This window comes from Henckelia pumila, unplaced genomic scaffold, assembly GCF_033568475.1.
Source record: "Henckelia pumila isolate YLH828 unplaced genomic scaffold, ASM3356847v2 CTG_461:::fragment_3, whole genome shotgun sequence".
Classification (NCBI taxonomy): domain Eukaryota; kingdom Viridiplantae; phylum Streptophyta; class Magnoliopsida; order Lamiales; family Gesneriaceae; genus Henckelia; species Henckelia pumila.
In genome coordinates, this window is record NW_027331831.1 from 8,621,898 (window position 1) to 8,648,399 (window position 26,502).

Consider the following 26,502-nt stretch of genomic DNA (forward strand, 5'->3'; position numbering starts at 1 on the left):
TCTGGTTCAAGAAAATTTAAAAATATTTGGAGGATTGTGAGAATATTTGTGATTTTTTTAGATATACTGATGAAAATATTTGAAGATATTATTTTTAATATATGAGATATCTGATATTTCGAAAAATATGATGAATATGTTATTTTGAAGATATGAGAAAATATGATATTTGAAAATATTTGCTCTATCTTAGTATTGATCTATATGTATGAGTTTTCGATGATTTTGAAGATTGTCGAGTGTGGTCAATAGGCAGAGGCGAACTCAGAAATTTTGTTCAGGAGAGTGCAATTAAAGCTGTCAAATGGGCCAACCCATGGCGGGACGGGCCGGCCCACCAAAAACCCACCATTTGGCGGGTCGATGGTGGGCTAAAAAACCTCAACCCAACCCAACCCAACCCAACCCAAGGTGGGTTGTGGGTTAGGCGGGCTGACCCGCGGGTTGGCTCACAATAAATAAAAATAAATAAATAATATTATAATTAATTATAAATATCATTTTATAAATAAATATTAATAGACAGATATTAATAAAATTTTAATTATTGATTTAATGTGTGTAAATTTTATATAAAGTAATTAATACAAAAAAAATTCATAACTTTTATTAAAAAAATACATATATCACAATAAAAATAAAAATAAATTATTAATTCTCCAGGTCCGCGGGCCAACCCAGACCCACGGCGGACCAACCCGCGCGGGTCGCGGGCCTAGGCGGGTTGGCCCATCTAGGTCCACTTTTTGTTGGGTTAAAAAAATTTCAACCCAAACCACTTAAAATGTGTGGCGGGCCGAGCCGACTCGACGGGCCTAACCCGAATTGACGGCTCTAGGTGCAATTAAAGACAGAGATATGTGTTGTTCCATCCAAGTGGTCGCTTGGGTGATCTAATTTTTTTTTTATACATTAAATTTAATCCACTTTGTCAATATCCCCGTGAACAATTTTAAAAATAAAAAGATAAAAACTCAACACATAAAAATCTTACTCCATTATTGAATATAATTCATAAAACAATCATGAATGTGAATTAAAACATTATCATCGATTCATAATAATTCATTATACAATTATTTGATGAGTTGCTAAACATATTTTTTTTAGAATATAATACATCAATATTACTTAAAATTGACATGTATAATATTTTATTTTATTTAAAAAATAATATAAATATACACTAATAATTTATATAAAAATTTGAGGGGTCTATGCACCTGAACCCTACATGGGTTCGCCTCTGGTCGTAGGGCCTAGAGGCCGACCATAACACCCAAAATACTACACAAGTAATTTTTAAATAAATAAACATTATCTATATTATATTATAAAATATTAGACTCTTAGGGTAACTACTTTTGGTGTTTTAGAGTAATATATTATTCACTTTTCAAATTTTTAAAACTTTTCAAATATTTTTTTAAGTCTATATATATACTTCTAAATTTTAAATGGTTATATCACACTTGATTGAAAAAAAAAAGTTTAAAATTAATTAATTTGAAAATAACAAAAAATATAATGTTTAAATATTTATTCCATCTATAAAAGAATGCACTTAGGAACTAGTATATAAGTAAGATTGTGTTGGATTCCCTATTTGAAAGATTTAAGTAATTAACCTTCATTTGAGCTTCAATTTGAAACATAACCCTCTATTTTTAATTCATTTATTTTTAATTTTTTACCCTTATAATACAATTTTACTTAACCTCATGTCTTCAAATTCGTCTAAATTACTAAAGTTGTCTACAAATTTCATTTTTCATAATAAAATTTTCCATCTTCTCCTAAAACTACCTGCAACCTCCCAGATCAAAATCATATTCTCAATTTGCATACATCAATGTCTTTTAATATAATTTACACATTTGAGATAAAGATTAATACATTAAATAAATAAATTATCCGCTTAATCTAAATTAACATCTTTTTTCAATCTCGTTAGTCGAGTTTCGCTCCTCGAAGGAGAATACTTAAACTACATATTATACTTGTAAATAATCTTGATAGTACCGATATATAAAAAAAATAGTGATAAGTTTTAACAGTTGGGTACCATACAAAATTAATATCAAAAATTTTAAATTAACATAAATTTTTCCTTAAAAATAAGATCTTTGATGCGTTCCCAATAATTAATTAAGCAATAAAATAATCCAACTAATAGAAAAGAGATACCCAAGGTTTAAAATTGAAATGGTTGAGAATTCGAGAGTGTGTTTTGAATATTTTGCAAAATAAATAAAAAAACTCCATTAATCATCGAACTCCCTTAATAATACATGAACTCAAAACTCTACATCGCAGTAATAGTAATGCATAAAAATATATAAACAACTGCCTCGCAAGAACCAAGTTCTAACTTCTATGTATATGGACTTGCCAAATGTTCAAATCTTAAGAAATCAATTTTTGGTTTAGATATCAATATTCAAAATAAATAAATCAATAAAAACATACACAAACGAAAATGGTGAAATATCAAAGGAGGATGGAAGAATCGAAGGGAGGTATTAGGAACGGGCGGCGGAGAAAAAAAAAATTAAGATTTTGGTAGTGCAATTAACCTTTTTAATTTTAAATTATGGAATACATGTATTTTTGTGTAATAACATTTAATTAATAATAATGAGATTTGTAGATAGCTACCACTAGTATTAAATTAATTAATCTGATTCTTAATTTAAATTTCTTGGGCTTGGGTTGGTGAAGTTGTCGCTTGATTGAATCATCCCTTAATTAAGGTTAGTTAGTTTTCTAAATTGCAGTGTAGCTAATTGTGCGTTAATTCATAGATAATAATTGAGGTGAACGTGATTGCAATTAAAGGGGTTTTTATCTTCAGATTAACTTGGCACATTCGTATGGTGTTGGTGAAACCTTACAATTATTATTTGATATTAAAAATTGTAAGCACAATTTCCACCACACGATCAAAGCGAGCCAAGAGTTGAACTCTTTTTCTTTAAGACAAATTTTGCCCCGCCTAGGTGCTAACGGGATTGTGCAAAGTATCTCCCAAGATAGAACGCTTCCCAACTTTGAGTAGCAGCACTGCAGACTCAAAGAACTTCGAACAGAAGTGCTTTAAGAAAACTCAGACTCGATATGAGTATGCAAGAGAGAAGAAAGGAAATCTGAATGAGCGAGTTGGAATGAATGCAGGGGCCATCTATTTATAGATGTTGGACGGCTGCCTCGGACGGTTGCATCCTGTTTTGACATGCAAAATAAATATTTAATTTATTTGTCTAAAAATTTAAACATGTGCCAAGCCAAGACCGTGCCGAGCCGAGCCGCGCCGGCGCGCGCGCGTGTGGCTAATGGTTCGAACCTAGCCTAGACTAGGTCCGCTCCCTTTAACAAACATGGGTATCCCTTGGGACCCCAACCCATTGTCCAAACTTGGGCATTATATATTGTCATCCTTTCCCTTATTTTACCAATGTGGGACAATGAGCATTTATCTCATTCACCACTTTCCAACACATTTTCCAACAATCCCCCACATGAATGTGATTTATGCGAATATGTATGCAGATGCTAAAACAGAGTTTCTTACGAAAAATTATTGCATGGGGAGAGGTAGCTTGCGGCTTTGAACCTTCCTTAGTGAAATACTATCGGATTTGCTAGGCTGCCTAGTGAACGTGATGTCTTGAACTATTCAGCCGTTGATGTAAACCTAGACAACAGTATTCACACAATAATTTTTCTCACACTTTATTTGTTCTCATGGTTTTGTCCGTTTTGGCCCTGGACAATATCTTGGATTCTTAAGTGTTTCGTTGAAGCGACCCGTCTTCACACTTAAATAGGTGACCTCCTAGTATACGAGTATCCTGTCATACCCTATTTCATAAAGAAATATAGGAATCATTAAAAGTTTTGTTAAAACTTAACCTCACTACTTGCACAGGTTGCACTTTTATCCTAGGAATGAGAATAGAACAAAGTTCTGAGTGCACGTGAACGTTCATAAATTGATTGTCCCATTGAACCAAGATCTTGGGATCTCCAATCTACAAGGTTGGGTTTTCGCTATGAATATTCTTTAATTTTGTAGGTTTTAATCTCATTCCTCTTGATAAGCAGTTAACTTGATCTCGTCCTAAACCTTTTGTCAACGTATCGGCTAAGTTATCTTTTGATTTTACATAATCAACTGCGACAACTCCATTTGAGATCAACTGCCTAATGGTATTATGTCTTCGACGTATGTGTCTTGACTTACCATTATACATACTACTTTGTGCCCTACCAATAGCCGTTTGACTATCGCAATGTATCATAATTGTTGGCACTGGTTTCATCCAACGCGGAATATCCTCTAGGAAATTACGAAGCCATTCCGCTTCTTCTCCCGCTTTGTCTAGAGCTATGAATTCCGATTCCATAGTTGAACGAGCTATACACGTTTGTTTAGAGGATTTCCATGACACAGCTCCTCCACCGATGGTGAACACATATCCACTTGTGGACTTAGAGTCTTTTGTGTCGGATATCCAATTTGCATCACAGTATCCTTCTAGTACGGAAGGATATGTGCTATAATGTAATCCATAGTCCATTGAGTACTTTAAGTATTTAAACACTCTTTCTAATGCTTTCCAATGATCATGACTAGGATTACTTATAAATCTACTCAATTTATTTATTGAGTATGCAATATCAGGACGAGTACAATTTGTAATATACATTAGACTCCCAATTATCCTTGCATATTGCTGTTGAGATACGGGTTCACCTCGATTTTTGGATAAATGTAAACTTAAATCCACGGGTGATCTTAACGGTGTGACGTCATATGCGTTGAATTTCCTAAGTACTTTCTCAATATAATGAGATTGTGTTAGGACAATTCCTTCAGGCGCTTTTACAATCTTAATTCCTAAGATAACGTCTGCTTCTCCCATATCTTTCATATCAAAATGTTTTGTCAACATTTTCTTAGTTTTCATGATTATATCATGATTACTACCCATTATGAGCATGTCGTCTACATATAGACAAACAATTACATATGAGTCATGTGTGCCTTTTATATAAACACATTTATCACACTCATTAATCTTGAATCCATTTGACATCATTGTTTTGTCAAATTTTTCATGCCATTGTTTAGGAGCTTGTTTTAGCCCATACAACGATTTAATGAGTCGACACACTTTTCTTTCTTGACCGGGAGCAATGAATCCTTCAGGTTGTGCCATATATATTTCTTCCTCTAACTCACCATTTAAAAAGGCCGTTTTAACATCCATTTGATGTATTTCGAGATTATTTAAAGCAGCAATTGCTATAAGTACTCGAATAGACGTTATTCTTGTAACAGGTGAATATGTGTCGAAGAAATCCAACCCTTCTTTTTGTCTAAATCCTTTGGCCACTAACCTTGCTTTGTATTTTTCAACAGATCCATCAGCTTTGTATTTTCTTTTTAGGATCCATTTGCATCCTAAAGGTTTGCTTCCCGGTGGGAGATCTACTAACTCCCAAGTATGATTTTGCATGGAATCTATTTCACTTTTTATGGCCTCTTTCCAAAGTGGAGCATCAGGACTGGATAGCGCTTCACTTAAAGTACTTGGATCATTTTCTATAGCATAACTTAGAAAATCAGGACCAAAAGTTTTAGCTATCTTAGCTCTCTTACTACGCCTTGGTTCTTCGTTTTCATGAGTTTCCTCATTTGTAGATTCATGAGCTCGTTTAATAGAACTCGTTTCTTTCTCTTCCTTAGAAGGAAAGATGTTCTCAAAAAATGCAGCATTCCTTGATTCAATAATTGTATTTTCATGTATATCAGGAATCACTGACTTGTGCACTAGGAATCTATATGCACTACTGTTGTTTGCATATCCAATGAAGATGCAATCTACAGTTTTAGGTCCAATCTTCACTTGTTTTGGCTTTGGTATTTCTACTTTCGCCAAACACCCCCACACTTTCAAGTATTTGTATGAGGGCTTATGTCCTTTCCACAATTCGTAAGGAGTTTCATCCTTCTTTTTATGTGGAATTTTGTTAAGTATATGATTTGCCGAAAGTATTGCTTCCCCCCACAAGTTTTGGGGAAGTCCAGAACTTATTAGCATGGCATTCATCATTTTTTTCAGAGTACGGTTTTTCCTTTCCGCAATGCCATTAGATTGTGGTGAATAAGGAGCAGTTGTTTGATGAATAATGCCAGATTCATTGCAAAATTCTTCAAACGGAGCAACATATTCACCTCCTCTATCACTACGAATTTTCTTGATTTTTTTGCCTAATTGATTTTCGACTTCAGTCTTATAGGTCTTAAATGCTTCAAGAGCTTCATCTTTGCTTCTTAAAAGAAACACATAGCAGAATCTTGTGCAATCATCTATGAATGTAATAAAGTACTTTTTCCCACCTCTAGTTTGTACAAACTTTAAATCACAAACATCGGTGTGAATTAGTTTTAGAGGTATTGTACTTCTTTCCACTGTGTGAAAAGGTACTTTAGTTAATTTAGCTTCAACACATACTTCACATTTATAGTTTGAATCAATCTTAGTCCTTGGAATAAGATTTAGTTTTCCAAGTTTTCGCAAAGTGTTGAAGTTAACATGTCCTAATCTAGTTTGCCATAAATTAGAACATTCAATCAAGTAATTCAAAACATTAACTTTATTACTTTCAAGATCACGAAGTACAGTCATTACATTCATTTTGAACAGTCCCTTTTCTATATATCCTTTTCCTAGGAACTGTCCATTTTTCATGATTACAACTTTGCCGGCTTCAAACACTATTCTAAATCCGGCCTTGACCAGTCTAGACCCCGATACAAGATTCTTTCTTATGTCCGGAACATGGAGGACATCGATGAGAGTAAGCTCTTTTCCCGAAGTCATCTTGATTACCACTTTGCCTAGTCCAACGATCTTAGAAGTAGCATTGTTACCCATATAGAGCTCTCGTCCACTTATAAGAGTATACTTCGAGAATAGATCCTTGTCAGCACAGACATGTCGTGTAGCTCCGGTGTCGATAAACCATTCTTTGGGATGATCAACCATGTTAGCCTCAAAGATTACTGCTGACAAATCTATCTCGGACAAATCAATAGGCACAGATTTGTGTAGAACCACATTTGCCCGGTATTGATAGTACGAGCCGGCCGGTCGGACGGACGGCGGCGGCGGCGGCTAATGGTTCGAACCTAGCCTAGACTAGGTCCGCTCCCTTTAACAAACATGGGTATCCCTTGGGACCCCAACCCATTGTCCAAACTTGGGCATTATATATTGTCATCCTTTCCCTTATTTTACCAATGTGGGACAATGAGCATTTATCTCATTCACCACTTTCCAACACATTTTCCAACAAAAATTACTTGAAAGTTGAAAGTATAGTTTGAAAGATGTGTCGTGTTTTAATTTAACCAATTAGTTCATATAAACTGAAACAATTTGGTAATTTAGTATATGTTTCAGTTTCTCATGACATAAATTGATCATTAGACTAAATGCTAATCATATATTCATATCTTGATCACTTATTTTAAAGGGTTTCGTCGGTTTCAAAGCCAATCACCTAATTACTTTTGTATTTTATTTTAGCTATGAAATTTCTACAGCTTATTAATTTTACATGCATACACGTCACTTTGTGCCCCTTAAAAACCATAATTTCAGTATGGTAGTTATGCTTCAAATAGGATTACTAAAGGGTGGTCTTACCAATTCGTTGGTATGTTAATTGTAGAGGAAGTTTATTATTTAGAAAATAGAACTAATTCATTCTAAGCATATTGTTTATGCTTTGGAAAAATAAAGGGCTTAGAAGTATCATTTTGGGAATATTTAAGTGATTATCCGATAGATTAAGGGAGTGTTTTGGAGAGCTTTTACTTATTTAAAAGTGATTTTAGTAGAGATTATTTTGAAGTTGATGTGAAGCTAAAGTAGGGAGTGTTTGGAAATAGAAGTTGAAAGCTAATACAAGTTAAAGTTTAGTGTTTGGAGAATAATTGCTTCCAAGCTTAATTTTTTAACTAAATGACATCCATACCCTTATTTGATTATTTAATTTTTGATACTCACATTATAAAAAATGAGTTTATATATTATTTTACATTATGAATTTTGTATCAAAATTTTTTTTTTATATAAGATGAATACTTGAAAAAATATATAAGATTAATAAAAATAAAAATATTAAAAATAAAAAAATTGTACAAATATACAAGATATGTACAAAAATGTATGAAAATGCAATATAAATAAATAAATAAATAAATGCTTGTAATAATAATGTAAAATTTTAAAAAAAATTTAAAAAAATGATTGTAATAATAATGTAAAATTAAAAAAATATTTTAAAAAAATAATAAAAACATATGTAATATGATAAGTTTATTAAGAGTATATATGTCAACTTGTAATTTTATACCTTAAACAAAAAAGCAGAAGCTAAAAAAAGCATCAAATTTTAGCTTCTTGCTTTTGGATAAAAATTGTAGAAGTTAAAGTAGAATTTAACATTCACAAACACTCAAAAACACTTCTATGCAGCTAGAAGCTAAAAAGCACTTTATAGAAGCTCTACCAAACACTTCCTAAATTTGGTTTATAGATTTCGGCAATCCTCGATATTCAGATTAAGTTATTGCAATTAAAGTAAAGATATCAGGTGCGTACACTCCTCATTCCTCATTCTCACATTATTTTCGCAAAAGCTCCTTAATTATGGATTTGTATGCACAGTGTTGTCATTGGTGCTTTATTGATTCTAATTATTTGTTGGAATTCTTCGGTTATGTTCTTGTTGATATTCGTGTTATGTGAGCCACATGTTGCACTAGAAGAAAAAATGTCTTTAGTGACACACATAAATGTCCTTATATGAAACTTTTGGTGACATTAAAGTTTTGGTGACATTAAAGATAAATGTCCTCTATTCTAATGTCGTCTTAGCCTTTGTGACATTTTTAATGTCAAGATAACATATTTATACCGACTTTATAAATGTCACAAATTAAAGTTTTCAAGACAACATAAAATGTCGAGAAATATTATCTATAATGACACATATTTTTGTCTTGTATATTTATTTATAATGACAATAAAAAATGTCACTATAAGTAATTTATTATGTCAGTTTAAAATGTCATTTTAACCATACTATTGTGACATATATAAATGTTCTTATACTAATTTTTATGAACATTTAAAATCATCACTATTTGCTTTTTTATATAGACATTTTGAAATGTCATTTATTAGCTTTAGAATCACACCACAATTCTCGTAAATAGTAAATTAACTTAACTTGACACATAAATAAAAATTTTCATAGAATCCAAAATATTGATACATGATTGTCATATCTGTCTTCCTAACTTACAACCGTTTTACATCTAAGTGACTATCCACCAAAGAAATACACCAAAAAAGATTTAGCAGTTGAACGGTCCTTGGGAACAAAAGCAAGCAACTTCTCCAAAAGTCGAACGGCCAAAGGATCTAACACTTGGAAATTTTTGTCTAAAGGGAACATGTTGCTCCTTCCTCATGCTTGATGTCTCCTGGTCTTTTCATTGCGAAGCTTAACAAGGAAACAAGATTTCAAAAAAATTAAAAAGTAGGATCGAAAATACTTACACTAAACACTTGTAAATTGCAAACTATTAATACTACTGAATAGGTTTCAAAACAAGACATGATTAAAATATTTTCTGAAGTTCCTCATCAACCATAGCCTAGAAATAGCAGAACTTTCTACCTATTCACATAAGAAACGTACTTCTTTATAAAGACACAAGGTTCTTTCTTTCTTAACCAGGAGAATTGATTAATGGTGCTCTCATTAAGACCCTAGATGAGGCCAAGAGTGAACGAATAACCATTTACCTTCCATAATTTTTCGTTGAAACATGTATTCCTGATATAAATGAGCTAATCGAATATTGTCTGTTCGGCCTAAACACGATAAATTCAAAAAATCATACACAGTGGGACAAATCCAAGGGCGAACTCTTAAAATTCATGAAAAGATTCAAGTTTTGCTCAACGAAGCATATTAAAACTGGAATGTAACGTCCATCTGTTCATGAATATCACCATTCACAAGCAGGCATACATTAACATAACTAGAGCGAGGGGCAGAAAGAAACCGTGCTGAATAGTTTGGCGAGTCCCTTCTCGGAGGCGGGAACGAAATCAGCATAAGCATTATTTTCTCTTTGTGGTTGTGTCCCTACATGAGAAAAAATGACAACACTTAAATACAATATTTGAAGAAGAAATAAAACCAAATCCTACTACAAAATAAAGATTACGAATTTATGAAGTTTTGATGAAACCTGAAGTTATATTTCCATGTTCATAGACTTGACAAATAAAGCATCAACACTCGACAGTACAACTAATCCACTATTACAATAAAATTGAGCAGTTCTTAAACCTGAAATAAAATTGATGCTATTGAATGTACCTCAAAGCTCAATGTTTCATTTTCCTATGCAACAAGTGCTCAAAGTTTTTGTTCCTGCAATGAAGCATGCATGTTCATGATTAAAAATTGATTACATGTAATTTCACGAAGTCCTCAAATGTTTTATTTCTTCAACATTTCATTTTCCCTGTACTAGTCATGTTCATCCTTAAGTTTATTTGATTAAATTAAAGTGTAGCAAGTCCTGTCCACAGACCACAAACTTAAGAGCTAAAAAATTAGCATAATTTCATTTGCTACTTAAGAATTGGTGCAGATTTAATAAACCTTAATAATGGAATGCTAATTAAACAAAACTTCTGAGGCACTTTATTGGCAAATGACAATCACATAGTCGATCGTACCATAGATTTTTTATATCAATTTCTCAAATGAATCAATACCCTCACTCACAATTATATACATGCAGTCACCAAGATACACCAATATGTCAAGAGTCTAAGTAATATTATATTATCAACAAAATTCAAATTTGTGCAACTAATCTACATCTCAACCTTCAAATTTTTGCATTTCAATTTCAAAATAAAACAATATTCACGAAAAAAAATATGGCACTACATGTTTGTGTAACAATAAAAAAAAAAGCCCAAAGCTAAAATGAATTTGATATAACGATTTTTAAAGTGTACTAACTCAAAATTTCAGAAAAGAATTTCAGAAACACAATCATGATTATGCGCTTTTAGCTATTTCAACTTGTGAATTGATCATCCTTTTTCCTTCAAAACTAGAAATAAAATATAGGCAGAAGAAGATTAATACTTAGCTTATTTAAAAAATAAACCTTCCGGCGACTCCGATAGATTTCCTATTTCTATTGAAGGGAAGTGTGATTCTTCAGTTGGTTTGGAAGAAATTTGAGTGAGAAAGTGACGACTAGAGAAAGTGAGTTTCTTTTTTTTTTTAAAGCAAAGTGAGAGTTTTAGGAAAATGAAAAATAAACTTGTTTTAATTGTGTTCTAATAGGAAGCAAAAAATCTTGGTACTCAGTCTAAATACTATGCTTGAAATTCAAATCATTGATAAATCATAGAATATCACTTATAATCAAACATTGTACAGCAGGACCAATTGCGAAAGTGAGGATCAAAATATGGAGAATTATTGTAAGTAAATGGTACAGTTTCTGCACCAAGAACTGCAATAGTTATTTTATGTTCCTCCACAAGAATATATCAGCATATATACAGATCAATGATAGTGAAAAATAATCAAATTATCTTCAATTCCATTTTGAAGTTATAGCATTATATTGCTCTCAACATCTTAAAACTAATTTAAATTTAAAAAGAGAACATAAACGCTATAAACTTTTACCTTACAAACTGATCCTTAGAACCTCTAAATTTGGTCTTATTAACTCATTATCCTATCAATAATCCCCATGTATTGTGTATATCCACTAAGAAAAATACATCGTAGTAAACATGTTATAATTTATAAAAGATTTATTGAATTACAATGATGAACTATCCACAGAAATATTGAAAGTAGCCACTTGTGATGAAAGGAATGAGTTAAATGAAATTCTAAGAAAGTTTCTACTTACATACCTTCATATTTGTTAATCGAGATAATTGCAAGACACAAATACCTTGAAATCAAGAAAACATTGAGAGAAATTGTCACATGGCTACATATCGTCATAAACCAAAAAAAATAACAATATAGAGAGTCAAATAGAAAAAATTACAACCAAAAGATTAAATAAATATATTATTGCATATTATCCAGACATCATCTATAAATATCATAAACCATATAAGATACTATAGTTAATGAGAAATCTATTATGTGTATACAAGTGAAATGAAAAAAAAAATCTTTATTCAAATAACATCTTATTATAGCTCATCAACCCTAATTAATTTTGGTAACAGGGAAACAAGATAAAAATTATTGAAACAAAATAAATATAGCACTGCTACTGAAAACCAAGAAAGGATTCCACTGCTCAAGCAATTCATTAACCGTCCATTAACATCAGGAAGAAGGTTGGATGCAAAGCCTTTGAAGTGTTGCTCTCGTGTGAGGCTATGTTGTTGTCCTTTGAGTCAATTGCATCGCACTTAATACATTTTCCCAGCGCACAAATCACCAGCTTCAAGTAATTTACAAGGAATAAAAAGGTAAAACAGAAAATGAAAAAAATTACCTAGCAGTCACTTAATGTTCTGTTGCATGGTATCGGGAACTCAAATGGATAACCTATATTATATGCGAGTCAATTCAGATCTACAATGTAATTCTGAGATTGAATCAACAAAACTCAACATAATACAATCCAGAAAGTTGATACATTTAATCTTACACACGTGCATAGATAAACAAACCAACAAATTTTGGAAAACAAAGGCTCTAGGCTCAAAAAAATAACTTAAACCCATTGATCTTTGTTCTCCTCATCCTCATCACCTTTGTAAAGTCCAAATTAACCAAACACAAAAATTAAAAAAATAAACTGTCGGTAAGAAAAATGTGAAATTAAACAGATAATCATGACCTTCCAAAGTGCCCTCGTGCCGCCACGAATTGAGAGAATTCCGAGAGAGAACGGATTTACAATGAGTAATGAAAACATTATTAAGAACGAGAGTAACAGAGTGAAGAAATTCTCGTATTACGCGTCGTACCTTGACCATAGTGTTGTCGCCGCCCCTTCACCGCCATGAATAGTGAAATCAAACGCCCGAAATTTGAGTATCTAAGAATGAATTTGGATTCTGAGATATCACTGATCGACCGAAGCAGAATCGAGATTCGAGAATATTAAAGAGTAAATTGGGGAGAAGAAAGGGTTTATAAGTTTAGACTAATTGGGGAAAAAGAAGAGGCCGGGAAATTTTATAGGATTGGGGGGAAACAATTTAGCTTTCCCTCCAATGAAAACAAGGATGACATTTTTAAAAAATGTCCGGATAGGTAGTCTAATGTGATATTTTGTTTTATAATTTCACAATTTTTTACAAATGTCACTATTGAGTATATATAACTACATTTAATAAAAAGTGTCCACAAGAATGTGTCAGCATAAGTGTTTTTTCTAGTAGTGTTGGTTCTTGCGGGTCAAAGTGCTTCATGTGGGAATGCATGTGAGCCACCTTTTGTTTCTCTGCGATCAAAGTGCTACATGATGGGGTTATGCTGTGGATGTTGTTCTGTTCTGTTTATCATGTGAGCCAACTCTTGGTTCATGTGTGTTAAAATGCTGCATATGGGAGAGCACGTGAACCAGTGGCGGAGCCAGGATTTTTGGTCTGCCCGAGCTAAAACTTTGAGCTCCCGAATCCTTTAATATTTTCAATTGAGCTACCCGGGCTAATACCAAATTAATCCAAAATTTTTCAAAATTTATATATACAAAAATTTGAAAAAATTTCGGGCCATTTGTTTCCATATGTTCAAAGTGTTGCATGATTGAATTTTTCTTTGTGTTGTTCTATTCTGTTCTGTTTATCGCATGAGTCACCCCTTATTTTCTATGGTCAAAGTGATGCATGATAGATATTCTGATCTGGATTATGTTGTTTTGTTCTTCATGGATTCTGGCATCGGTTGTCATCCTTGAGATCGAATTAATGGTTGGAATTTGAAGTCATGTACTGAATAATTTGGTTTTAGGCAATTGTCCAATGAAGAAGATGAATACATGGAGTGCACGGTGTAAGATTTCATAGTACAAGCCAAAATCCATGAAGAATAAAAAAGAACAAGTATAGAGGCAGACAAGGGTTTCATGAGAATACAGAGTAAGTCAACTATAATTGTTCAACTAACTATTATAATGACCAAGAATGAATATAATTATTTAGGATAAAAAAGAAAAGACTAAAATAACCTTACTAGATAAAATAAGATAAATACATTCTAACACCCCCCAACAACAAACTCACGATGCGGTCGCAAGAAGCATCAAGAGTTTGCCAACAAGAAAATGAAAGCGCGGAAGCGGGTGTGATTTAGTAAACAAATCAGCAATATGTGAGGTTGAAGGAACAAATGCCAAACTAAGTGTGCCAATTTGAAGATGATAACGAGTAACATGACAATCAATCTCGATTTGCTTAGTCCTTTCATGAAACACTGAATTGTGAGCAATTTGGATAGAACTTTTGTTGTCACAATACGTAGGAGTAGGATGAGAAAGAGTAACCCCCATGTCGGCAAGAAACCATCACAACCAAACAATTTCATTAGCAGTAGAAGCCATGGCTCTATACCCAGCCTCTGTCGAAGATCGAGAGACAACACACTGCTTCTTACTTTTCCAAGAAATGAGAGAATCACCGATGAAAATACAAAATATAGTGATAGATTTACGATCCATTGGATCACTAGCCCAATCAGCATCTGTGTAGGCATACAACTCTAATGATGAGATAGAAGAAAGTAAGAGACTTTGGAAAGTAGTACCTCGAAGATAGCGTAAAATACAAAGCACAACTGCCCAATGAAATTTAGTAGAAGAAGAGACAAACTGACTGACAATATGAACAACATGGACAATATTTGGGCGTGTATTTGTTAAATAAACCAAGCTACCTACAATAGTGCGATATAAGGTAGGATCGGGCAGAGGTATGCCATCTGAAGAAGAATATTTGACATTAATTTCAAGAGGTGTAGAAACTATTTTTGTATAAGTGAGGCGAGAACGCTCAAGAATATCAGCAACATACTTGGACTGTGAAAGAAGATAACCTTTAGGAGAATAAGCTACTTCAATACCCAAAAAATACCGTAAAGTACCCAAATCATTCATTTCAAAACGAGTAGCTAATTTAGACTTCAATTCTGTAATCCCATCAACATCATCTCCAGTAATAATCATATTATCAACATATAAAGATAAAACAATACATCCAAAAGTAGTGCATTTAATGAAAAAGACAGGATCATGATTACTAGGTTGATATCCTAGTGAAACAATCACAACAGAGAATTTTTCAAACCACGCTCATGGAGCTTGTTTAAGTCCATATAATGATTTCATAAGCAAACAAACTTCACCAGGGTTATGAGAAACACCAGGAGAAGGAACCATGTATACTTCCTCTTGAAGATCACCATTCAAGAAGACATTTTTAACATTCATTTGAGAGATATGCCACTAGCGAATTCATGCAACAACAATTAGTGTAAGAACAGTTGTCATTTTTGCAACAGGAGCAGTCTCCTCATAATCCAAACCATATTTTTGAGAAAAACCTTTTGCCACCAATCTGGCTTTATACCGCTCGACCGAGCCATCAGATTTAGTTTTGATATTGTATACCCAACGAGAGACAATAGCATTTTTACCTGGTGGCAGAGGTACTAAGTCTCAAGTATAAGTTTTGGATAAAGCAGATAGTTCCTCAGTCATAGCTTGTTTCCAGAGTGGATCAAGAACTGCTTCTTTGTAAGAAAGAGGCTCAGAAAGATTGTGAATAGCTGTTAAGAAGATGCAAAAGAGGTTGAGTACGAAGAATAAATAAAATCTGGTGATTAAATGGACTTACGAGTACGTTGAGAATAACGAGGAGCATAATCCATTGTCTCAAAAGGTGTTAGGATGGCCTGAGGTAAGGTTGACGTAATAACATCAAGGATAAGAGTGTCAGTACCTTTAGAAACATTATCTGGATCATTGGAAAAAAGGTCAATATGAATAATATCAGACTTTGACACATTGTGAGAATTGGTAGGAATAGAAAAAGAAAGGAATATGCTCAAGGAAGACACCATGAAGAGATACCTATAATTTTCGAGTTTCGGGATCAAAACAACGATGTACTTTCTGACCATCACCATAACCTAATAAAACTCAAATAGCAAAACTAGAAGATAACTTGCTATGTTCTCCATGAGGACGAAGAACTAAGTAAGTGCAACCAAAAACTCTGGGTGAGGAATAGGCAGGAGCAGAGCCATAAACTTTTTCAAAAGGAGACAGACCTGAGGTAATGGATGATGGTATTTTATTGATTATGTGGACAGTAGTAAGAACAACCTCTCCCCAAAAATCACGTGGAACATAAGCAGACAACAAAAGAGAACGAGCAGTTTCAATAATATGCTATGTTTTCTTTCTCCAAGACCATTTTGCTCTGGTGTATCTGTACAAGAAGTTTTATGTATTGTTCCATCATAAGCAAATAATTCATTGAGATTTTTTGAAGTGTATTCTTCTCCCAAGTCACATCTAAAACATTTTATGACAGCTGAATGTTGAGTTTTGACAAGGGCTCTAAAATCATTATAAATGTTTAGAAATTCAGAACGATGTTTCATAAGATATACCCAACAATAACGAGTATAATCATCAATAAATAAAACATAATATTGAGATATCCCTTTGGTAACAATAGGAGATGGTCCCCAAACATCGGAGTGGACTAAATCAAATGATGCAGCAGTATAGAAAACACTTCTATTAAAGGGTAAATAAAAGAATTTTGCCAATTTGCATACACTACAATCAGAAATATCATGAGTTTTCAAGTCTTCTAACGCTCCTTTAGAGACCAGATATTTTAAACGAGGAAATGAGACATGACCTAGGCGAGAATGCCACGCATAAAATTTAGATGAAGAAGGACGTAAATGAAAAAAAGGACAAATCAACATTAGGAGCTGCAATTTCTGGCACTTTTAATGTAGTGACCATGCATTGAATCAGCTACTAACTGACAACTATGACATGCATTAATCTTAATTAAAACATAAATACTTAACAGAGTAAAACGTGCGGAAACATAACCTATAATTTACTTAATCAACTTAGTACAACTTGTTCAAAAGCTTAATTCAGTAGTGATACAACCATATCGAAATGACTTAAAATAAACTGTCATAAAACATTATACAGCTATATCGAATCATGTTGTATAAGATGTCATGCTCCCTAGTCCTGCCTCAAACTCCCTGCTCCGTCCATCCTGCGACCTACCCCATGGAATGGGGTGTCCAAGATAATAACTAGGACGTGAGCGACTAACGCCCAGTAAAAAAAATAAGTAGACATAAAAATATTATGCATGCAATCGTGATGACTGATAATAGGTCATCTGAAAGTCATGCTAATAACTGCCGTCAATTAGTCCTGTGATCGGTCGGATCAAACCTCTGGGTACAACCACACTCGTCTAGAACCCTCCCACTATAACGGTATATCCGGTTCTAGAATATCTCCTAGAACCCTCGCTATAATGGTACATCCGACTCTAGACTAAATACATGTATAACAAATGAATAGGCTCAACGTGTATGCGCACATGACATATGAATATGGAAAACGGTAAATCATGCATCATGCCACATAGTATTGTCACATAAATGCAACATATAAACATGTATACTCGCTGATAATATCAGTCAATGTGTACGTACCTCTAAGATAGTTCGAGTCTTAGTAGGAACTAAGTTTCAAGTCTATAATCAAAAGTTCACTGTATCACTACACATGTTTTAAAAGCCTTAAATAAGCTAATAGATACTCCTATAACTTAATAGGATTCCTGGACCATACATTCTTCCTTAGTTAGCCCTTTGATGTCGCTAGTTTTGGAGGACTATAACAACACCTTGTTATTCCAAAACCTCTCTAAAAACCGATAGGGCCCTCAAGTGTATATCTCACACTTATGTATAATTGAATAAGGAAACTCGAGAATTTGTAATTCAAAATGAACTCTGAAGACCCCTATTTATAGGGCCAAGGTCGCCGGCGATCGGAATCTCTGTTCCCGGGATCGGAGCTTCCGATCTCTGCATGTGCAACACGTGGCGATCGGAGCTTCCGATCTGGTGAATGCTCGAAACTTGTCAAAACTCGTGGCTTAGTCATCGAGCATTGATGGCTGAAGGAGATCGGAACTTTCGGTCATGCCTTACTTCCAAAGTAAACTGGCTCCATTTCGGTGCATCCGAGCTGAAGGGTTCAGAGCTTCCGATCTGGGTTCGGAGTTTCCGATCCTGTCCATGCTTGGAAGTCTAATTCTTTCTTATGAAGTCCAATTAAGCCTTTTATTTGGTTAAATACAAACCCTTAACAATGTTTATCATATTATTATCTTAAAATGGTATCTGGGTTACTATATTTAACTCATCCAAAACAAACAATCCACCCTGCCTACGGCCTATCCCAATCTACCTCCGAGAGTGTGGATCCTGCACATAACAAGATGTAGAAGAAAACACAAATAAGTAGCCAGAATCACACAATTGACCAACAGATACAAGATTTAATGTAAGTTGAGGGATATGATAAACATTAGATAGAGAAATTTTTGATGTGACAATCGAACCTACACCTGTTGAGGACATAGGAGTGCCATCATCAGTTATGACAGATACACAATTTGTTGGTGACACATAAATGAAAATGGATGGGTTAGGAGACATATGATGAGATGCTCCCGAGTCTAAGATCCAAACTGAAGGAGATATACCCGAGGAACCTGATGTTGACAAACCTGAGGCAGACATGGCTCTTGGTTGTGTGGCAAGAGACTTCTGAAATTGTTCAGCAAGAGAATCCATCATGGGACTTGTAGGTGGTGATGTAACTGCTGCTGCACTAGACTGTGATGCCTTATAGGCCTGATTTTGAGATTGATGGAACTGCGATGACTTGGATTTTGGAGGCAGAGATTGCCGTTGTTGTGATGCTGATTTGTTCAACAACTTAGGACATTGATCCTTCCAATGACCTTTTTCTTTGCAATAACTGCATTCATCATTTGTAACTTTTGTATTGGACTTATTCTGATAGAAGAAAGATGTGTTGTTGGGAATAACCAATACATAAGGATCAGGTGACGAAAGAATTCCTTTTCCCATTTGTGATTTTTGACGTATCTCTTCAGTTAGTAATTCATTAACTACATAATCAACAGAGGGAAGCGGTGTACGATGTAAAATATTCCACGCAATATTTCAAATTCATCATGAAGGGCCATCAAGAACTGAACCAGACGTTGTTGCTCCCTACGATCAACATAAGGAGAGAAAGCTTGAAGTTCTGATGATTCTGTGAGTGCCAATTGATCCCAGAGATTAGTCATAGCAGAATAAAATTCCTGGATACTCATATCTTTTTGTTGAAGTGATAGAATATTAATTTCTAACTGTTATTGTTTCGCAAAGTTGGAATGAGTATACAGCCGCTGCAAATGATCCCAAACTTCCTTCGTTGTTTCGTACTTTGCCAATTGTATGCCTATCGAATTTTCCACCAAATTGTTGATCCAAGTAATAATCTTTGAATTATTTACTTCCCAAAAATCTAATTATTCCTCAAATTTGCCATCATTTTGATCCTCGGGATTCTTCTTTGTTCCAGCAATATAACCCCACATTTTTTTCCTTTCAAGAAATTTCTTATCATATAACTACAATATGCATAATTTTTGGCTTCTAATTTAAGAGTAATTGACTGCAATGAATCATCCCTTTCAGTTGCCATAACAAAAAAAACCAACAAATATCAAGAACTTAAATAAGAAGCCCGCGAAAGAGTGAGTTACCAACTGGATGAAACAGCCAACCAAATAAGGGCCTTTTCCTCAAAGCCCAGGCAGTGTCGTGCACAATAGAGATGGACGAACAGAAAATATAAACACCAAGAAACTCCTCTCTTATACAATGTTAGATTTCATAGTACAAGCCAAAATCCATGAAGAATAAAAAAGAACAAGTATGAAGGCAGACAAGGGTTTCGTGAGAATACAGAGTAAGTCAACTAGAATTGTTCAACTAACTATTACAATGACTAAGAATGAATACAAGTATTTAGGATTAAAAAAAAAGACTGAAATAACCTTACTAGAAAAAATAAGATAAATACATTCTAACACGCGAAAGAGATTTTCAAGGAATAAGACGATTTGAGATGTCAATACTTAGAGCTTAGAAATATGATTATTCTTTTTTTGTAAGCTTGAATTGATGATATTGGGTATTTACTGTTTCATAGTAAATTTATTTCGAAATAGGATAGAATCGTATAGAAATATCACAAGTACATTTTCTAACAATTAGATTGATTTTAATAAATTATGCATGAACTTTAATGGGGTAAATTAAACCGGCCTTACACCAATGAGATTTCATTGTCAACTCTTTCGGAGTGTATTAAGTTATCGTTTGGTGGCTGATTCTTATTGTTTTTATACACCACATTCACTTAGACATTCTTAAGGAGAAGAAAGTGTGTTATATATCGAGAAATAGTGATATTTTCGTGCATAAGACATATATTATGTTAATTTTTCAGATTGATTATAAACAACTCTCGTGGAAAAAAATGCATATAGTTTATTATGTGTTAAATTTTATTCATTTAGTCCTAAATTTATGGTAATTTGACATTTTTTATTCTTTAAATGAAAATAATTAAAATCACAGTTAAATTGAAAATGTTTATTTATTTTTTAACGTTAAAGCTCATAGTAATCTCGCTTAAGTTTAAAAATTTTAAAGCTTGACATCAACGTTTTGGTAAGTTTCGCTTTTTTAGAACCTTAAAAATACATGTTATATCAAAAAATATATTTGAAAAGACATATGATAGGTGCTGGGTCGGATCCAAAAATATTGTTCATATATGGGGCAAAATTCATATAAAACAAAAGGTATAATTTATATAAAATAAAAACAAGTCTAGAAGTTAAAATATTATTATTATTATTATTATTATTATTATTATTATCAATATAAATGTGCCTTGCAATTGATGTTTTCAATCGTTTATATTTTAATTTAATAATTTATGATACAATCATTTGATAAGTTATTAAATATATATTTCTCAATATATAAAATTCAGTCTATTTTTAGAGTATGATCTCATTAATTTAACCAATAATCACTCATCATGTTGCGAAATCGATTATTCACAATCATCGTAGCGCAAAATGATATATTTTACCATGGCAGTTATAATGGATAAAATTAAATTCAATGTTAAATCTTGTAACCATTGAAAATTCTACGTGCCTTCCAAATCCCATTTTTATTACGTGTGCAGAATTGATGAGAAGAGCTGAATGTAATTTATTTTACTAATTAAATAATAAGAGTATTATCGTAATTCCACGTTAAAAAAATCGAGGGGCCAACTACAAAGGTGTGCTTGGGGGCCAAGACAGCACCTGTGCACCTACCACTTAACCTTGTCATGTAAGTTGTTAAAATGATTTAATTAATTTTTGAAAAAGTTTTTAGGAAGCATTTCTCAACTTAGGATTATAAGCTTTTTCAAACACTATCTTAGACTTGTTAGATTGATCCGTAGTTTGCATGGTCTAATCATTGATCCGAAAATTTCTACAATAAATTGGGTAGGTCGTTGAGTCGGGATATTCAAGAAGAACAGAAATGAGTTTTAAAAGAGAAGGAGAACGTCTTGAAAGAGGACGATTTGACTTTGAAAGGAAGAATTGTTTAGATCATCAGTAAAACACATAAGAAAAAGATCTTTATTGCCCAAACTTTGGACTTTGGCGTAGAAGTCCTACTTAGCTAATGATGATGTTTGATAAAAAACGAGTGCCCGGGCTATCAGGGGTAGTGAAGTGGGCCTGATGAGAATGACCGGGCTGATGGGGATGGTATGTGTTACGCCTTAAACGCATACAAATCTCGTGTTATGAGATAAATGTTTTTAATGCATTAACAAGTCTCGTAATATTATGTTTTGATGATTACAAAACTCGATTAATTGTTACTAACCATTTAAAGTGAGATTTTACAGATTAAATTTATTGATGATTAAATTCTTGGAATCTATTTTGAAGCTATACATGTATTTATAAAGTCTTGTATTGCTCATTGAATGGATGAAACATTGTTAAGAGATATGAAGAAAAAGACAAGAAGAAGCCAAAGTATGGAGCAGCAACTTCCGAAAATTACTGGGAATTTTATAGACATTGAAATCCAATCTTCACCGGTCATAATATTTATGAGGAAGTTTTACATGTACTGTCCAAATTTTAGAGCAATCCAACGGCTAGATATGAAGTTATAATTTTTCCACAAAAGTTGTGCAGTACCTATTTCTGCAGAACTTGAAGCGAAAGATGAAGAATCAATTTATGAAAATTACTGGACGTTCTTGAGACATCCAAATCAAATCTCCACCAATCAACATCAAGATACGGATGTTTTCAAACTTATATCAAAATTTCATATCAATCAAACGGCTAGATATGGAGTTATGATTTTTTCACAAAGGTTGCACAGTACCTCTTTCTGCAGAACATGAAGCAAATGATGAAGAATCAAATTCAAAAAGTAACTGGGAATGATTGAGACATCCAAATAAAATCTCCACCAATCCAATTCAAATTTAGGATGTTTTACAACCTCTGTCCAAATTTCAGATCAATCCAACGGATGGATTAGGAGATATGAATTTTTCAAATTTGTTGCACAGAACAAGTTCGAAAACATGATGAAGCAACTTCCGAAACATACTGGGCATGATTGATTCTTCAAATCTAATCTCTACCGTTCAGAATGAAGATCCAGATGTTTTAAAGCTTCGTTTTAAATTTCAAATCACTCCAACGGTTAGATTGTGAGATATGATTTTTCCACAAAATCCGCTCAGTGCTGGGAAAAAGTAGGCAGCGGCGCCGAACACTTTTTGTCACTCCTTGACTTCTCAACACATGCTCCATGCACTCAAATCAGATTCAAATATTTGCCAACTATAAATAGTGGTCATCCAAGGTCATTTGGAGATATCCCAACTCATCTCTTCTCTCCTTTGCAAGCAATTTCTCACTATCAAAGTGTTTGTGTGATATATTTGAGAGTGTTTGTAAAAATAGTTTGTGAGTTGGTTGTGCTATTGTTGTAAACACTTGAGTGTGAAGCCAAGTGTGTTGTGCTATCGTTGTAAGCACTTGAGTGTGAAGCCAAGTGTTTGTGTTGAGGCTATCCTTGGAGCCCTTAAGGCCAAGAGTATCGAGTTGTATCGGCGCGGTGATCGTGTCAAGTTTTACGGCTATCCTTGGAGCCATCAAGGCCAAGAAGTTGAAGTGCTAGTGAATCCTTGGTTAATCGATCTTAACCAAGAAGGGGACACGTAGACGATTTATCGTCGAACTTCCATAAACATATCCTATCTCATTTATCGTTTTATTTCTTTTACGCATTTATTTACCGCATTTATTTTTGATTGCTTTAAGTCTTCCGCTTGCGTATTTGCATAATCGCTTTAAATTGCTAAAGTTCCCAATAGAACCTAAATCCCCGCCCCCCCCCCATTAGGTTCTAACAAGTGGTATCAGAACCATCTTTTTCAAAATATTTTCAAAAAAGGCTCTATGGCAAATCTAGCTAGCGATTGTGCTCAAGGGCAATCTATCAATCATCATCCTCTTTTCAACGGCATAAATTACGAATATTGGAAAAATCGAATGTCCCTATATATTCAATCTGTAGATTATGATCTTTGGAAAGTTACGGTAAAAGGTCCCTACAAACTTATGAAAGAGGTTGAAGAGATTAAAATTCCTAAGGGAATGGATGACTTTACCAAGGAGGACATGCAATTAATTTCTCAAAATGCTAAAGCTATGAATATTTTGCATTGTTCTTTAGATATGAACGAGTACAACCAAATATCAATGTTCTCCTCCGCTAAAGAAATATGGGATAAATTGAAGATATGCCACGAGGGAACCAACCAGGTCAAGGAAACAAAGATTGACCTCCTAGAGCTCAAACATGAGACATTTGAGATAGAAGCCTATGAAGATAGCGATGAGGAGGAAGCCAACATTTGTCTCATGGCCAAGGATGATGACAACGCCTCCGACGACGATGATGAGGTACCATCTTACGATGAATTACTACAAGCTTATAAGCTTATGTTTGACATGGCAAAATCACTTAGAAAAGAAAATAGAAACCTCAAAAATGAATTAGAATCTAAGGAGCATGAAAACCTAAGATTAAAGGATGACATAGCTCACTTAGAAAAATTTTTTGATAAGTTCAATGTTAGTCGTAATAAATTGAATAATCTACTTAGGATGCAGAAATGTAGTTTTGATAAGGGTGGAATAGAGTATGAAAAGAAATTAATAGACTTTACTAGTCTCATTGTTAAAACTAAAATGAGATCACCCCTTACATGCTCTTATTGTTGTAAAATTGGTCATGTTAGACATAAATGTAGATCTTTAAGATTTCAATATGATCAAAAGAGCTATATGAAATGGAAGCCTAAGAGTACTTAACAACTCATCAGTTGGCATTATGAGATCATGATCTAAGGGAGTTCATCATAGACCGATTTAAACTGCCTTGACTTGCAACTGGTCTTCCTGATGAACGCTGCTCTGTCCAAGGAAATAGGTTTTTAAAGAGACCATAACCCTACCTACTACTGGGAGCACTCTTAGAAAGTGGCGATGATGTTGCTATGAGAGACTGAACTCTTAGAAGTTTATTTTGTATCTCTCTTTTCTAACACTGTGGACCCAAAAGAACTAAAGGGTACCAAAATCAAATTCTTGTAGGGAAATAGGAAAACTGTTCTTCCTAGCATATGGTATCTAGATAGTGGATGTTCTAGACATATGATGGGGAACAAAGAGCTACTCCAATCGATCAAACCAAAGGAGAAGGGATCTGTCACCTTTGGAGACAACAACAAAGGAGTTATCGAAGGAATCGGCTCAATAGATATTTCTAAATCCTGCTTAATTGATGATGTACTTCTAGTGAAAGGACTTAAGTATAATCTACTAAGCATAAGTCAATTGTGCGATAGAGGTTATGAAGTCAAATTCACTCCCCAACACTGCACTATATCACTCACATCTGACAAATCTATAAATTTCAAAGGATATAGAAGTGAAAATGTATACAAGGTTTCTTTAAATAATTTATCTTTATCAAACATCAAAAGCCTTGTATCCTTGAATGTTGATGACAACATTCTTTGGCATAAACGACTAGGTCATGTTGGTCCTAGTACCATAGAAAAACTTTTTAAACTTGACTTAGTTGTTGGTATGCCAAAACTCAATTTAAAATTAGATTCTATTTGTGATGTGTGTCAACTTGGCAAACACACAAGGGAATCTTTTAAAAGCAAAAATTTTGTATAAACTTCTATGCCCCTTGAACTTTTTCACCTAGATCTATGTGGTCCCTCGAGGAACGCTAGCCTAGAAGGGAAGCTTTATGCATTTGTCATTGTGGATGATTTATCACGTTACACGTGGACATTGTTTTTAGCCCACAAAAATGATGTCTTTGATTATTTTAAAACTTTTGTCAAACGTGTTGAGAATGAGAAAAATCTTTCTATCAAACAGATCCGTAGTGACCACGGAACTGAATTTCAAAATGAGAGTTTTACAAATTTTTGTGAAGAGAAAGGTATCGGTCACAATTTTTCTTGTCCTAGGACTCCTCAACAAAACGGGGTCGTTGAGAGGAAAAATAGGACACTTGTGGAGATTGCAAGGACCATGATATGTGAGCATTCTCTACCAAAATATTTTTGGGCTGAAGCAATGAACACTGCCTATTACATTATCAATCGTGTATCAATAAGGCCAATTCTCAAGAAAACTCCATATGAATTATGGAGAGGGAGAAAGCCTAACATTTCATACTTTCGAGCTTTCGGTTCCAAATGCTACATACATAATAACGGTAAGGACAACCTTGGAAAATTTGATGCCAAATCCAACAAAGGTATTTTTTTCGGATATTCTACCACAAGTAAGGCTTTTAGAGTATTTAATAAACGCACCTTACTTGTTGAAGAATCAATGCATGTTATATTTGATGAATCTATGTCTATAGTTCCTCGTAATACTAATGATGATGTAGAATTACTCGAAGAAGAAATGGTCTCCTCAAGTTTAAATAAAATAGATGTTTCTGTTGAGGAAACACCACTTCCGAAGGATTGAACGCTTCACAAAGATCATCCTATAGATCTTATCATTGGAAGTTCTTCGAAGGGAGTAACCACTCGCTCTTCACTTA

The 26,502-nt window shown here is 33.7% G+C and overlaps 1 protein-coding gene and 1 long non-coding RNA gene across 4 annotated transcripts; both read right to left on the reverse strand.

The window, feature by feature from the left end:
• Positions 1–2,995: 2,995 nt before the first annotated feature.
• LOC140871959 (uncharacterized) lies at positions 2,996–7,055 on the reverse strand. Its single transcript, XM_073274699.1, has 4 exons — positions 6,671–7,055; positions 5,537–5,932; positions 4,244–5,008; positions 2,996–3,063 (listed from the first exon to the last, which is right to left on the reverse strand). The coding sequence occupies exons 1-4, from the start codon at positions 7,053–7,055 to the stop codon at positions 2,996–2,998; spliced, it is 1,614 nt and encodes a 537-aa protein (XP_073130800.1).
• A 2,273-nt stretch (positions 7,056–9,328) lies between these two features.
• On the reverse strand, positions 9,329–13,330 carry LOC140871770 (uncharacterized). 3 transcript variants are annotated; one of them, XR_012147748.1, is made up of 5 exons: positions 13,131–13,330; positions 10,474–12,705; positions 10,154–10,236; positions 9,891–9,959; positions 9,329–9,585 (listed from the first exon to the last, which is right to left on the reverse strand). It is a non-coding gene; the product is annotated as an uncharacterized lncRNA (long non-coding RNA). The 3 variants fall into 3 exon arrangements; XR_012147746.1 differs by lacking the exon at positions 9,891–9,959 and having other exon boundaries at positions 13,131–13,329; XR_012147747.1 differs by lacking the exon at positions 9,329–9,585 and having other exon boundaries at positions 9,607–9,959.
• Between the last annotated feature and the right edge of the window lie 13,172 nt (positions 13,331–26,502).

What these genes read in the sequence shown, in the direction of transcription:
- LOC140871959 (XM_073274699.1), bottom strand. Translation starts at nt 7,055, where the DNA reads ATGGTTGATCATCCCAAAGAATGGTTTATCGACACCGGAGCTACACGA. An exon ending in TGTACTTCGTGATCTTGAAA is followed by an intron (nt 5,933 to 6,670) that starts GTAATAAAGTTA and finishes TGGCGAAAGTAG; the next exon opens with AAATACCAAAGCCAAAACAA. An exon ending in TTGGAAAGAGGCCATAAAAA is followed by an intron (nt 5,009 to 5,536) that starts GTGAAATAGATT and finishes GTCTATATGTAG; the next exon opens with ACGACATGCTCATAATGGGT.